This window comes from Chanodichthys erythropterus, chromosome 6, assembly GCF_024489055.1.
Source record: "Chanodichthys erythropterus isolate Z2021 chromosome 6, ASM2448905v1, whole genome shotgun sequence".
Taxonomy (NCBI): domain Eukaryota; kingdom Metazoa; phylum Chordata; class Actinopteri; order Cypriniformes; family Xenocyprididae; genus Chanodichthys; species Chanodichthys erythropterus.
Genome location: NC_090226.1, coordinates 12,286,688 through 12,300,572, shown reverse-complemented (window position 1 = coordinate 12,300,572; position 13,885 = coordinate 12,286,688). Strand labels below are relative to the sequence as shown.

At 36.2% G+C, this 13,885-nt stretch overlaps 1 protein-coding gene across 2 annotated transcripts in view; it reads left to right on the top strand.

Moving 5' to 3' along the window:
- unm_sa1614 (un-named sa1614) overlaps positions 1-13,787 on the top strand; it is a 46,360-nt gene extending 32,573 nt beyond the window's left edge. Inside the window, exons 17-28 of one of the 2 annotated variants that reach the window (XM_067388073.1) lie at positions 258-444; positions 547-632; positions 732-847; positions 1,452-1,519; positions 5,025-5,132; positions 5,616-5,862; positions 6,013-6,195; positions 7,936-7,999; positions 8,687-8,748; positions 8,866-9,053; positions 9,405-9,527; positions 12,282-13,787. In XM_067388073.1, the coding sequence (XP_067244174.1) occupies positions 258-444; positions 547-632; positions 732-847; positions 1,452-1,519; positions 5,025-5,132; positions 5,616-5,862; positions 6,013-6,195; positions 7,936-7,999; positions 8,687-8,748; positions 8,866-9,053; positions 9,405-9,527; positions 12,282-12,356 (1,507 nt within the window). In that variant the 3' untranslated portion in view covers positions 12,357-13,787. Of the gene's footprint in view, positions 1-257; positions 445-546; positions 633-731; positions 848-1,451; positions 1,520-5,024; positions 5,133-5,615; positions 5,863-6,012; positions 6,196-7,935; positions 8,000-8,686; positions 8,749-8,862; positions 9,054-9,404; positions 9,528-12,281 lie in introns of both variants that reach the window. The other variant, XM_067388072.1, reaches the window with a different exon arrangement.
- The last annotated feature ends 98 nt before the right edge of the window (positions 13,788-13,885 follow it).

Sequence of the window (13,885 nt, the reverse complement as noted above, 5' to 3'; positions counted from 1 at the left end):
CATTCTCTATAGTGTTTCAACCCACATCTGTCCAACATGGTACCCTGAAAAGAGAGGACAGTTGCACTAATGAGAGCTCCAGTTATGCTGGCTCTTACCATCTGTGACTTGCAATGAGCTAGTAGGCATTGCAGAGATGCTTATTTTTACAATTTCACTGCACATTTTATTGGCATCGGACATCTGTTGAATTTCACTGCCATTTTGATACCCAATAAACTGTACTAAAATACTAAAATATTCAGTGTTATCAACAGGGCTGTACGTAAAGACTTCATACTCTCGAAGTATATGGAATGGCACTTTGCACAGCGTAGCAGTGGCTCACCGGAAACAAAACGCAAATATCTACAGGACGCTGTTCGTAGTCGGGACGTCTTCAGCCTGTTACAGCTATACGCTGAGAGAACGGACCTCAGCCAACCACTGCCATGCCACCTACAGGTCAGAAAACATGTCTCAGCTTCTCATTTTCTGCTACCTTTGACCCTTGTTGGGTCTTTTGGCCCTTTTTTATAGCTAAATGACCTTTTTTTGTTATGACAGGAAAAAGGGGAAACTGCACTACACTTAGCCGTTCTGTTAGCTGACAGGACATCACTTCATGTGGCTGACTTCCTGTTTCACAACTGGTCAGTTAGAAACATCATTGTTATTATGAAAGCACGCTGCTTATCTGCATGTACATGATCTTTATCATAACTGCCTTTTCATCTTGTCATCTCTTTCAGTAATAATCTGGACGTTCAGACTATGAAGGGAAACACTGCTTTGCATTACTGCTGTCAGCACAATAAAACTGAGTGCCTTAAACTTCTGCTCAGAGCCAAGGCCAACACGCATATCAGTGAGTGAGACCTTCAAACCCCAAAACCTGCAAGACATCTATCTATCTTAATTTTAGTTTATGCTGTGATAGGAGGAAGTATTTTAACATTGAAACATTTTACACACTTAAAGGGATAGTTCACCCAAAAATGAAAATTCTGTCATCATTTACTCACCCACAAGTCATTCCAAACCTGTATAAATGTCTTTGCTCTGCTGAACACAAAGGAAGATATTTTGAAGAAAGTTTATAACCAGGCTATTTTGGGGCACCGTTGACTTCCATAGTAGGAAAAAAATTCTTTGGAAGTCAGTGGTGCCCCAGAACTGTTCAGTTTCTCACATTATTTAAAATATCATCCTTTGTGTTCAACAGAACAAAAAAATGTGTACAGGTTTGGAACAACCTAAATGATGATAGAATTTTCATTTTTGGGTGAACTATCCCTTTAAGCTTTAATTAATGCTACATATGGTTTTATCAGGATCTTATGAGTTATTGTTAAAGGAAGGAGGCTCATCGTGTTCTTTTGATGGCTGGTTTGGCTGTTGGCTCATTCGCCAAGAGTTAATTAAAGAGCAGAATGATCATTGTGCTGATGATAACTGCTGTTCTGTGATAGAGAATGATAATGGAGAGACGGGACTGGACATGGCTCGCAGACTGAAGCACACACTGTGTGAGGAGCTGGTGAGTCAAAGAGCTTTCCAGCAGTAACCTGTTAAAGCAAGTCTTTATCATTAGGATATTAATGTGGGTGTAACCCGTTTTTCACTGTTATTGAACCACATGTTTGCTGTACACTTCAGCTACATGGTCTTTTATAAGCAGGGTTCCCACACCTTTAAAAACATTCAGAAAGTGATATCATGACTAAAAAGTATATTTACTCTATCAGTAAATATAGTATATTGTATTATATTTTTTTATAGAGATTTGAAATTTTTTTCATGAATTTTCCAGTCCTGGAAATAAGTTTAAAATAACATACAGTACAGTCCAAAAGTTTTTAAAAGAAGTTTCGTCTGCTCACCAAGGCTACATTTATTTAATTAAAAATACAGTAAAAAACAGTAATATTGTGAAATATTATTACAATTTAAAATAACTGTTTTCTATTTGAATATGTTTCACAAAGTAGTTTATTCCTGTGATGCAAAGCTGAATTTTCAGCATCATTACTCCAGTCTTCAGTGTCACATGATCCTTCAGAAATCATTCTAATATGCTGATCTGCTGCTAAAAAAAACATTTAATGTGTACAATTGTACAAAATATTTGTGTACAATATTTTTTTCAGGATTATTTGATGAATAGAAAGTTCAAAAGAACAGTGTTTATCTGAAATCTAATCTTTTCTAACATTATAAATGTCTTTACTGCCACTTTTGATTGATTTAATGCATCCTTGTTGAATAAAAGTATTAATTTCTTTAATATCTTTTCAAAAAAATAAAAATAAAAATTCTTACTGACCCCAAACTTTTGAACGGTAGTGTGTAATGCTACAGAAGCTTTGTATTTCAGATAAATGCTGTTCTTTTGAACTTTCTATTCATCAAGGAATCCTGAAAAAAAGTACACAACTGTTTTCAACATTGAAAATAATCATAAATGTTTATTGAGCAGCAAATCAGCTTATTAGAATGATTTCTGAAGGATCATGTGACACTGAAAACTTCTTTTAAAAACATTAAAAATCTTAGTGGTTCCAAACTTTTGGACTGTACTGTGTGTTATAAAATAAAAATCAAATAAAATAATTTAAAACAAAATATAGCTAGAATAATTTATATTTCTAAACCATACAATACCATTCAAAAGTTTAGTGTCAGTAATTTTTTTCAAAGCTGCATTTATTTGATCAAAAATACAGTACAACAGTAATATTGTGAATTAGTATTATCATTTAATAAATAACTGTATTGCATTTTAATATATTTTAAAGGAGACCTATTATGCCCCCTTTTACAAGATCTAATGTCTCCAGAGTGTGTATGTGAAGTTTTAGCTCAAAATACAGAGTATTTTTATAGCATATTAAATTTGCCACTTTTGGGGGTTGAGCAAAAATGCTCCCGTCCATCTTTCAAGAAGAGGGCGGAGCTTCAAGTGCTCATGCTTTGGCATACTGGCAACAACAAAACAGGAAAATCTCACGCACTTAAAATGTCAGAAGCTGTCAGTAGTGGTGTTCAGCCAGTGGTGTAGTCTATGTGATATGCAGGTATATGCCGTTTACCTACTAGGAAAGGTCAAGGATTTTCATATACCCACTTTAAAAAGCGTGAGGATACGTAACCATCCATTAAATCGTAATAAGCTTTGTGTTTTTTGTTTTTGACATGAAACAAAGTCTCATATTTCAAATTCTGCCAATTTTACTACGAAATAAAAAAATATAAATCGCACGTGAACCGATCCTCTCCTCTGCTTTAATACCAGTTATAGCGAGAAATAAACATGAATGAACAACTAAAGGTATGTTAAAAGATACAGTACAACTTACCGAAATTCGTATTATGTCTCGTGTAATAGCTCAATCTGTGTTTCAACCGCGGGAAGATGTTAATAAAAAAAGCTTGTAAACAATGACACGTAACATCACATTTACCTCAGAACAAACATATTCAGTTCAAACTCGTTATTCAGCTAGAAAAATTAACTCTAGAGAGGAGCATTTAGTTAAATATATGCACCATACATACTAATTATCATTTTTTAAATGTTCTTCAATAGCCTATAATGAAAATACCCATCAAGTTGACAGCCACCATTTAATTAATATTTCAACAAAGCAATTGGAGTAGAAATAATTTTAAAGTTATTTGGCCTATTATAACTTTATTATTATAAAAGTGTCATTTCATTTTAACCTTCAATATTAATGTAGTACCAACTTGATGTATATTTTATAGCATTAGTTGAGAGAATTGTTTTTTCTTGTGTTAATTTGCCACGTACTGTACCTGATATATAATCGAATTGCATAACTATGATGACAGACTGGCAGGAAATGGTGCAAAGCAGAAAACAAAGTCCAAACGGTGATATTGTGACATAATGATAAGCCTCATCTTTCCATTATTGTTAATAATAGTTGCAACTTGCACTCTTAAATGTGCATTGGAAATCACCAGCTGATAAAACCTATGCTCCAGTGACCATATTCATATAACATCTAAGGCTAAATGAAGATCTTAACTGGCTGAGTTAGATGGCGATTGACACTAAAGGAGAAAATGAGCCCAGTCTTGTGTTGCTTATAAAAAATTGACATGTTGATAACACACACATAAGCAGTCTTTCAGAATGCTCTCAATTACATGTAGCCTAGATACATGCTATATGCATTAGTGAGTGTGGTGGTGCTTATGGGGACGGGTGAGTATAAGGCTGGGAGGGAAAAATCTCAGAATACTCACTACAAAAATCTAGACTACACCACTGTGTTTAGCCTTATATGTTTATAGGAATTAAAAAAAAATGAAAAAAGTAGATTTTTACCATTAAAGGCTGGTTGTTCTCACACACTGCGGACACACATCGGTGTTCAAACACCTTATAAAAGTGAATTTTGCATAATAGGTCCCATTTAAAATGTAATTTACAACTTTGATGGCAAAGCTGAATTTTCAGCAGCCATTACTCCAGTCTTCAGTGTCACATGATCTCTCAGAAATCATTAATATTGAATATTGATTTGGAGCTCAAGAAACATCTCTTATTATTACACTCTAAAAACACTCATAAAACATTGGTTCAACAAAAAAAAAAAGTATGTTAACGTTTTCCACTAGAATTTTTAACTTAAGCCAATTGGGAGGATTACATTAATTCAAAGCAATATTCTGAGTTGATCCAACATAATGTTTTAAGTATGGTGAAGATATTTTTTTGCCACAATAAAAACACTTTTCTAAGTAACATGAACTTAATAATTGCATTCATGTTGACAACTATGTAAGATGATCCAACATAATGTTTTAAGGAAGGTGAAGACTTATGATTTATGATTTATGAAAAGAAAGTTTCAAAACGGCATTTATTTAAAATTGAAATCTTTTGTGACATTTTAAATATCTTTACTTGTGATTTTTGATAAATCTTTAAAAATCCTCATCCAATTATCTCAAAAACTAGAAAAATGTTAAAGTAAAAACTACATGTTAAAGTAATGATGTGTCATGTTCAGATCCACCAGTCACAGAACAACCAGTTTAACATGCACGTGCACGTGGAATATGAGTGGAGACTGCGGCAGGATGACCCGTACGAGAGTGACGATGACCTAGATGACAAGGTGACAACAAAAGAAGACTACACCACCCATAACTTAACAGAACAAACTCACATATAGTGATAAAGCATAAATACATGAGACATTCACTGCGTCTGAAATCAAATACTTCCCTACTCTGTAATATGCAAAAAACACTGCAAATGACCTACTGCTTCCGCTGAGATTCTGAAGTGTGCATTCAGTGGACACTTTACTATCCTATGAGGCCACAGGAGAGGATTTATGAATGGCAGTGAAGCAATGCAACTGATGCTGGTAGGTCACATGACAGTAACAACATGGCGGATGAAGTACGCCTGGATTACATTCATAATACCCATATTCATAGTATATAGAATGCACTTTTTTTTTAACAACAATGAAGTTAATTCAAATTCAAATGTAGTACCAACTCAGAAGTATGAGATTTCGGACGCACCGATTGTATTTGTGTAGCATGCAATTCACGGATTGATGTGTAACAGTGATGGTCCATATTTGTAGATGGGCCCAGTGAAGAAGGAGCGCTTAGGACGGCCGTTCAGTTTGTATCACAGTAACTCCGCCTCTCACGGTGGAGGAGGAAGTGGTGGAGGGGGGTTGTTCAACGTGGGTCGGAGGCTAGCATTGGCCCGAGGGGAAAACCGGAGGGAGGTGTATGCCAGTCCCAACTCTCAGACGCGCAGCCTTGACAGTCCCCCTCCGCCACCCCCTTCATCACCCGCACCGCCACTACCACCCCGGGTCAGAGGTGAGAAAACGTCTTCTCTTCTCTTCTCTTCTCTTCTCTTCTCTTCTCTTCTCTTCTCTTCTCTTCTCTTCTCTTCTCTTCTCTTCTCTTCTCTTCTCTTCTCTTCTCTTCTCTTCTCAGTCTTGTTTACACTCCTCATGTTCTTTCCAGCTCCAAATGTCCCCCCTCCTCCCCCTCCCATGAGCTCACCTGATGGCTGGACGTCCCATGAAGTAAGCAGCAGTAAGAAACGAACCCCTCCTCCCCCTCTTATCATCCGACACAAGCGCACCTACTCTGAGCCCGCCCCTCAGGTGCCCCCCAGCCCCCACTCTGCACGGCAGGGACCTACAGGTATGTGCCTAACCTGGAAGGATGCATCTTCCCATAGTCATGAAAAACTTGTAAAATAATTGAGAGTTTAAAATCATGATTTCCAGACCTGAAGAAATCATAGAAATGAATAACATTCTTTAAAGTCATGGAAAAGTCAAGGAAATTTCTGTGGTGAATATACTTCTGTTACAGTTCTTCACAATTGCTAAGACACTAAACCTCATTCTATGAACCAAATTCTCAATGACCTAAACCCATTTATCTAATAAATCATTCTTTCTGCAAAACCTTCAACATGTTCAGGCAGTTGGACACCATTTGCAAACCGCATGTACTCTTGTTTGCAAAACTCTACACATTCTTACTCACTAAAACACATTTTGCACTGTGATGCTTGTTACAAAACAGCTAGTCTCAGCCTCAAACATCACACCCATGGACAGTTGGTTGAACATCTGATGCATATGGCACACTTAGCACACACACAAACTCTCTGCAAAAGTTAAACACAACTACAACACAGTTGTCAACACAGAGTCATCATTTACACACAACAACTCAAAACTGTTCACTTTTGTTTCTATTAAGTTATCAAACCAACTGTACAATATATATGACAGTTCAGAGTGCACAAGTGCAGTGAATATTGATACGAACATTGGATGGAAACATTCTGGGAGGGAGACAAGTGTAAGCGGTAAAGCGTCCTTGAGCTCTGGAAAGGTGCTATATAAATAAAACTTATTATTATTATTAGCGGTAGTGGACCATGGGGAAGAGCGAAGAGTAAGGACGAGAAAGAGTAAGGTTGGAGAATGTTGTCAAGGTTGAATCCGGCACACCAGAGCGTTTTTCCATTTGCCTGGGAAGAGACAACATTGCCTGTGATGTGGTCCTCGGGTCGGACCCAACACAAAGATGTGATGCTGAGGCAAAATGAATCTCTCATTGACCTTGATTTTGCAGATGCACAACTTTTTTGAGTGTACTTTTACATGCTTTTCATTTAGAGTTTTCTTTGACCTATTGGGCTTTTGCAGTTGGACTACTGCATTTTTACAGTATACAAGTGCTGAATAAACAAAAATTCAATACTATACCATATTCAATACAATTATTTCAGTACATATACTGTATATTCACCTTACCAAGTTGTGATTATATATATATATATATATATATATATATATATATATATATATATATATATATATATATATATATATATATATATATATATATATATATATATATATATATATATATATATATATATATATGTTTACTGCATACAATACACTTTTTTTCTCTGTAACATGCTCTAAATGCTGTTTTCCTTTTTTTTTTTTTTTTTGATGTAGTCTCTAATGAATGCTCTGTAGTGTTTATATATTGACTGATGTGTGTATGATCTGAAAGCTTTGTTTGATTTTTTTTTTTTTTGTATTTTTTTAAGAGTCAGGGGTTTTGTGAATTTAGTTTGAAGATTTGGCTTTGTGTTTAAATTTGAATAAGAAAATGGATGAAGATTTCAAGAAATTTGTCTTTGCAAGAGTGAAAAACTGTATTATTTATGCTAAGCTCTAAAATATTTATAGTATTTAAAAAAAGTAATTATTATAAAATAAATTGGATAAAATTTCTATTTGAGATCACTATAAAATTAAATATAAAATATTTGTATATATTTTTTAATCCTCCTCAGCTCATCGACTTATATGATTGTGTTTTCTTTCTGCCAATGTTTTCTGTGTATAGATTATGGAGTACCTTCATGTCCGCTAAGCTTTGGTGGTCCAAGCTCACCTTTCCAGAAGTGTGTGTAAGTGCTTTTTGGAGCTACAAATGCTGACTTCTCTTGGCTATTTGTTGGAATGCCAAAGAAACTACAGTATGTTTTGTATTAAAAGCTGAAAAATAGTCATTAAAGGGTTAGTTCACCCAAAAATGAAAATTCTGTAACACAAACTACACAAATTAAGATATTTTAGTTGAAATCCGATGGCTCCATGAGGCCTGCATAGGGAGCAATGACACTTCCCCTCTCAAGATCCATAAAGGTACTAAAACATATTTAAATCAGTTCATGTGAGTACAGTTGTTCAATACTAATATTATAAAGCGACAAGGATATTTTTGATGCACCAAAAAACCAAAATAACGACTTATTTAGTGATTACTGATTACAAAACACTGCTTCAGGAAGTTTCGGAGCGTTATGATTCTTCTGCGTCAAATCATGATTCTGAAGCAGTGTTTTGAAATATTAATTTGTGTTTTGTTTTGTTTTTTACTTATCACAAACTTTCGAACGGTAGTGTAAATAGGCATCATCATCAGATACAAAGTCTAATAAGATGCATACAAACCATCTACTAAAGAAACTACTGGGCTACACCATCATAATTTCACTTAAGGTATATTGCATTGTTTATATACAGTGCAGTACAATGCATTACAGTATAATGTGGTGTTAGTAACACATTCTAACTGTCTCTTTCTGTTTCAGCTCAGGGTCTCCCAAATACACCACGTCCACTCTCAACTCCTTATCTGAGCTACCAGAACGAGGTAATACTTTAACTGTCCAGTTATCTTTCCATTCTTTTGTTTTCAGTTAAGTTGTTATGCTTATCTCGGCTCATGTTTTTTGTTACGATGTGACATGGTCGTAATCTCTCACAGCAGGCTTTCGAGCAGATGGGGAAAGCAGCACATGTCACTTTCTGTACCAGACCCCACAGCCCTCCAGCAGTGCCGGACGTCACACCCCGGCCCTGTCCCCCACCTCCCCCCGCTCCTTTAGCCTGGAGACTAACGGAAGCTCCTCCTCTTCCTGCCACACTGCTCCTCACCCACTGCCTAGAAAAACTTTGGTGAGAACCTTGGTGTAATATTATAAACATTTCTTTATCTATGACCTTTGATCAATTTAACACGTCTTTGTGTTAAATAATATTTATATTTATTTAGAAAACCAATGTCACCAGCTGTTTTGCATGTCTGTGCTGGCCTTTTGAGCACCAAACTTGCTTAAACCAGCCTGTTTCCATGTGGGAATTCATCAGCTGCTTTTCTCTGCAGGGTCTAAAGAAATGTTATTTTATTATACATGTCTTTGGCTGTTGGTAAGACACAGAGTGATACAGGCATTTCTTGACATGGTTTCCCACTTCTGGTTTACCTTCCACAATTTCTTCTTCCTCTTTTTTTCTTCTTGTGTTTAGATGAAGTCGAAGTTGAGGCGTGTGAAGGCCATGTATGACTGTGTGGCAGATCATCACGATGAGCTCACCTTCAATGAGGGTGACGTTCTGGTGGTACTCGGAGAGGAAGATGCTGATTGGTGGGTGAGTATAAGAAAAAAAAAAAAAACTGATTTGAAATCAGTTTGAAAGAGAATGTGAGAGACACGAAACTAGCACAGCTATGTTGGAAATTTAATTTCCTGGGACTGCGGTCAGCTTTAAAGTTTATTGGTCATTAGGGGCGATTTCTTCATTAGGGCGGTTATGGATATGGATTTTTTTCAATCACATTCAACCACAGTGTTGCGCTCGCTGTCACCGCTCTAGACTGTTTGTTCTGTCTCTGGATATATAGCCCAATCAGGGCCAAGTCACGTTCTGTGGAGTACCGCCTCTTTGGGCGATTTCACTCTAGCCGAAAATCGCCCAGAGTGCTCTCATAGATTTCCATTCAAGATTTTTAATTTTTTTTTCGAACTGCAGACACTGCAATGCAATTTCTATGGGTTCCGGTGTGGTGCTGAATTCCTACCCCTGCTAAATTATTAGGATTAGGGGTAGGGTTAGGATTAGGCAATCAGATAGCGACTTCAACGAGGGGGGTAATAATTTGGCAGGGAGTCGAAATTCGGCACAACACTGAACCTTGTTGTTACGTACGATGTCGTGCAGTGATTGGTGGGAACAAACAGGCATCTATTAATAATCTGAAGTGAACTGAACTGAAGTGACATACAAATATTGTATAAATTACATTTCACAGATATATTAGAAAGTCGAGAAAATATTTCCATTTTTGCTGTCAGGAGCGGACAAGCTTTCTGCAAGCACAAACTTCCGTGAACAAGCGCCGCATGCACGCCAAACAGACGTAGCGCAATAATAGAAGGCTAATTCGCCATGGGTTCCCTTGGGAATGTCTGATATGTTTTTAGTATTGGATGTATATGAAAAAGATCTCTGTGGGTCAAATTATTATAAGAAACCTTCCTGTTTTCCTCTACAAAATAAGTTATACAGTCGTAAATTTTGAATTCACTTTTAAGTTTTGCTTCTCAAGGTTTAAGGCCCGTTCACACCTATAACGATAACTATAACGATGACTATATTTGCTTTCACACCAACGAACGATAACAGTCTGTTAATTCTAAGATCGCGCACTGCGGGTTCAAAGTGTATACAACATGTTTTTGCTGTTCTTGATGCGTTTACATGGCTTTAACCAGCAGATGTCCTCAGCATGCTATGTTTCGAGTGAATAGCTAGGGTAATCGATCTAATCTAACTGTGAATTTAGCTGACAAAGTCAATATAGTGCAGTGGTTCCCAACCACATTCCTGGAGGCCCACCAACACTGACATTGTGCATGTCTCCTCAATCAAACACACCTGATTAAGTTTATCAGCTTATTATTAGTGACTCAAAGATCTAAAATGGGTGTGTCAGACAAAGGAGACATGCAAAATGTGCAGTGTTGGTGGGCCTCCAGGAATGCGTTTGGGAACCACTGATATAGTGGGATAAAAACAACTCCTAGTCTTTTTCACTGCAACTTCAAAGGAACAGACAATGTTGTCGAAACTAGCACTGGATACCTGAGGTAATTTTATTTTTCGCCATTTGCTAGCCTGGCATATATCGTTAGATCTTCTCACCGTTTACTCCGAGGTTATCCATATATAAATTTTCTTTAAAGTATCTTTGAAAAGGGTTTGACTTGTCAATCAGTGGTGGTTTTTTCTGGACCTCGGATTCTCTGCAGTGTCATCTACCATTTTAAATGCGGGAGCCTTTAAATTAGAATGAATTCTGATTGGCTGTCAGTGTTTTATCGTTCAACAGCTGGAAAAAAATCATTCTTAAAGTGACCCCAACGATATTGTTTCTCTGTATCGTTATTGTTATAGCTGTGGTGTGGACAGTGCTATTCTTTTATATTTAGAACGATTTTTAGAACTATATCTTTATCGTTAACTTTATAGTTATCATTCTCAGTGTGAACTTGGTGTGAATTTTAAATGTTAGTAATTTTGTTGTTCTTTTGTAATTTTATGTTTTGATATTTTTATATAGCTTTTTTTTTAAACTATTTTTTAAACTATTTTTAACTATAACTATTTTTTACTCATAAATCCAAAACCGTTATTTAAAAACCCATGGCAGAATCCTGAGGGAATCTTTGGCAAAAAATTCTTACTAGATGAACAGCTCTATTGTGCTTCCTTGTTTTACATACCAATTTTTTTTCTACTTTATTTTCAGTTGTTTTTGGCCCTTTGAAGTATCGCTGGCATAAATGGTTTGAAATCTTTGTTACGGTTAAAGATGGTTTTGACAAGGAAGTGGCAGGGTTCTTGTTAGCCTTTTACAGTCATTCTGCGTGTGCAGATGTATCCCACAATCCCATGGGAGCAGATGGAACTGATCAGAGCAGAGCTCTCAGGGTCCATGTTTAATTCTGCCTCCATATCTAAGTCAGAGAGACGCCCATACGTCTCCAGCGGGCTTGTCTAATATCCTGCAGATGCTTCTACAGGAAAAATAGCCTCTGGATGGCCCATCAAAAGAATAAATTTCTTGTAGATTCAGAGAGAGACACACTTGGCATGCGGGAAAGAGCTTTGAAAGTGGAAAATGGATTGTGAATTGCATCTTATTTTACATCCTCAAACCTCCCACATCTTTTGTGTTCACAGCATTGCTTTTTTTCATTTTCATTCAGTCAGGAAGTGCAGCCCTCGTTTATGACATTATTTCTTCATTACATGTTGTCATGTGCCGCCCTTTCATTTAATTGAATTTCTCTTCCTTCCTTTTGATGACTTTAACCAGAGCCAGTAATATCTTCCTTTCAGCACGGCTACATCGAGGGACAGCCAGACAGAACGGGCTTATTTCCAGCATCGTTTGTCTCTATGCTCACTGAATGAAGCCGGCCAGGAGCTGAAATCATAGCACGGTCGACTTTACTGCCAAAGCACCCTGGGAAATGAGGGGCTTGAAGTCTACCCACAGAACCATCGGTAATGAAGTATCAGCATAACAAAGCAGCACTCACAGTGCCAAGAGAGAGATGCAATATAGGGAACGAGTTGTGCTGTGCACAAATATTCTCATCGTTTGTGGTTGATCAGGCAAACCGAACGCTCGTAGAGTAAAATGTACCATCCTATATGCTCCTAAAATGCTCCAGAAGCACACACAGCATGAACCGCATGTCATTTGTTACATTGATTGAACTGAACTCAAATGTGAGTAATCATTTATGTCAGGCCGCAGAATTGTATTGAGAAAGTCTAATGTCGAGATTGTGTTGCTAAGAAATGGAGACAAAAAAACGGCTTTAAAGCACAATTCTCTGTGACAGGGTAACTTAGTAACAGCAGAATTCTTTTAGAAAACTAATCAAGAACAAATTCATGAATTATGAAAACCGTGTGCTTGGGTGAATAGCACAAAAACACATCCGGGTCATATTTCACCTACATTTAAAAGAAAAGAAAAAAAAGTTGTTGTTTTTTATAAATGAATTTTTGCATTGTGACATTTTCTCAACAATTTAGCACACTTTCCCTCAAATTCTCAGTTATTTTTTAATTATATTGTAATTTTAAATTCTCATTATTATCATTAATTTCTTTCATTACTTTATTAAATACTGTAAACAGTATTTTGTTACATAAACAGCAAGAAATACTACTTTCAATAATGAAATGATATATTATTTAAAGTAATTACAATGTATTTTCACATTACAGTAATGGCAGTTTGGAATGAAAAGTGCTTTAAAAAAATATAAATAAAAAATATATGTTTTAATAGTCCTAAAACATGTCTTTACACCATATTTTTCTTTTTTCTTTTGATTTTGGTTGAAATACCCAAACAGGTTTTAAGATCACTCATTTATTGTTCCATTGTTTCTGTAACTTAAGATGAAATAACCACTGAATAAATGGTTAAGTAAGTGGTTTATTGAAAACAGACCACAGATTAATCACAGGTTGACACAAAACATCATGAACACAGAAGCTTACAAAGATGTGCACACACCACTCAATTTGGCCATTACAATGGGATCAAACCATCACATTCAGCTGGACAGTCTTTGAACGTACAAACTTCTTAAAGTGCTTGAGAGTAGAGAACTACTTGTGGCATTTTTTGTTTCAAATTGTCACACCCAGGGAATATTAAATCTGTGGTCACATGTTGTTTGAATATAAACAAGAGATATAAACAAAACCATAAAAAGTCTATTGGCCACAGCTTTTCTTGACTTTATTGCTCAATATCTCAGACTCCTCCTAGATAATTATTCCAGCAGGGAGGTGGAATAAAAATTCCATTTTAATTGGTGATCGATTTCTCTACATGCACTAGAGGGTCTTTTATATACACCGTCATGTATTACAGTAAAAGTTGAAAAAAAAAAAAAGTTTCAGCATTTGCTTTTTAT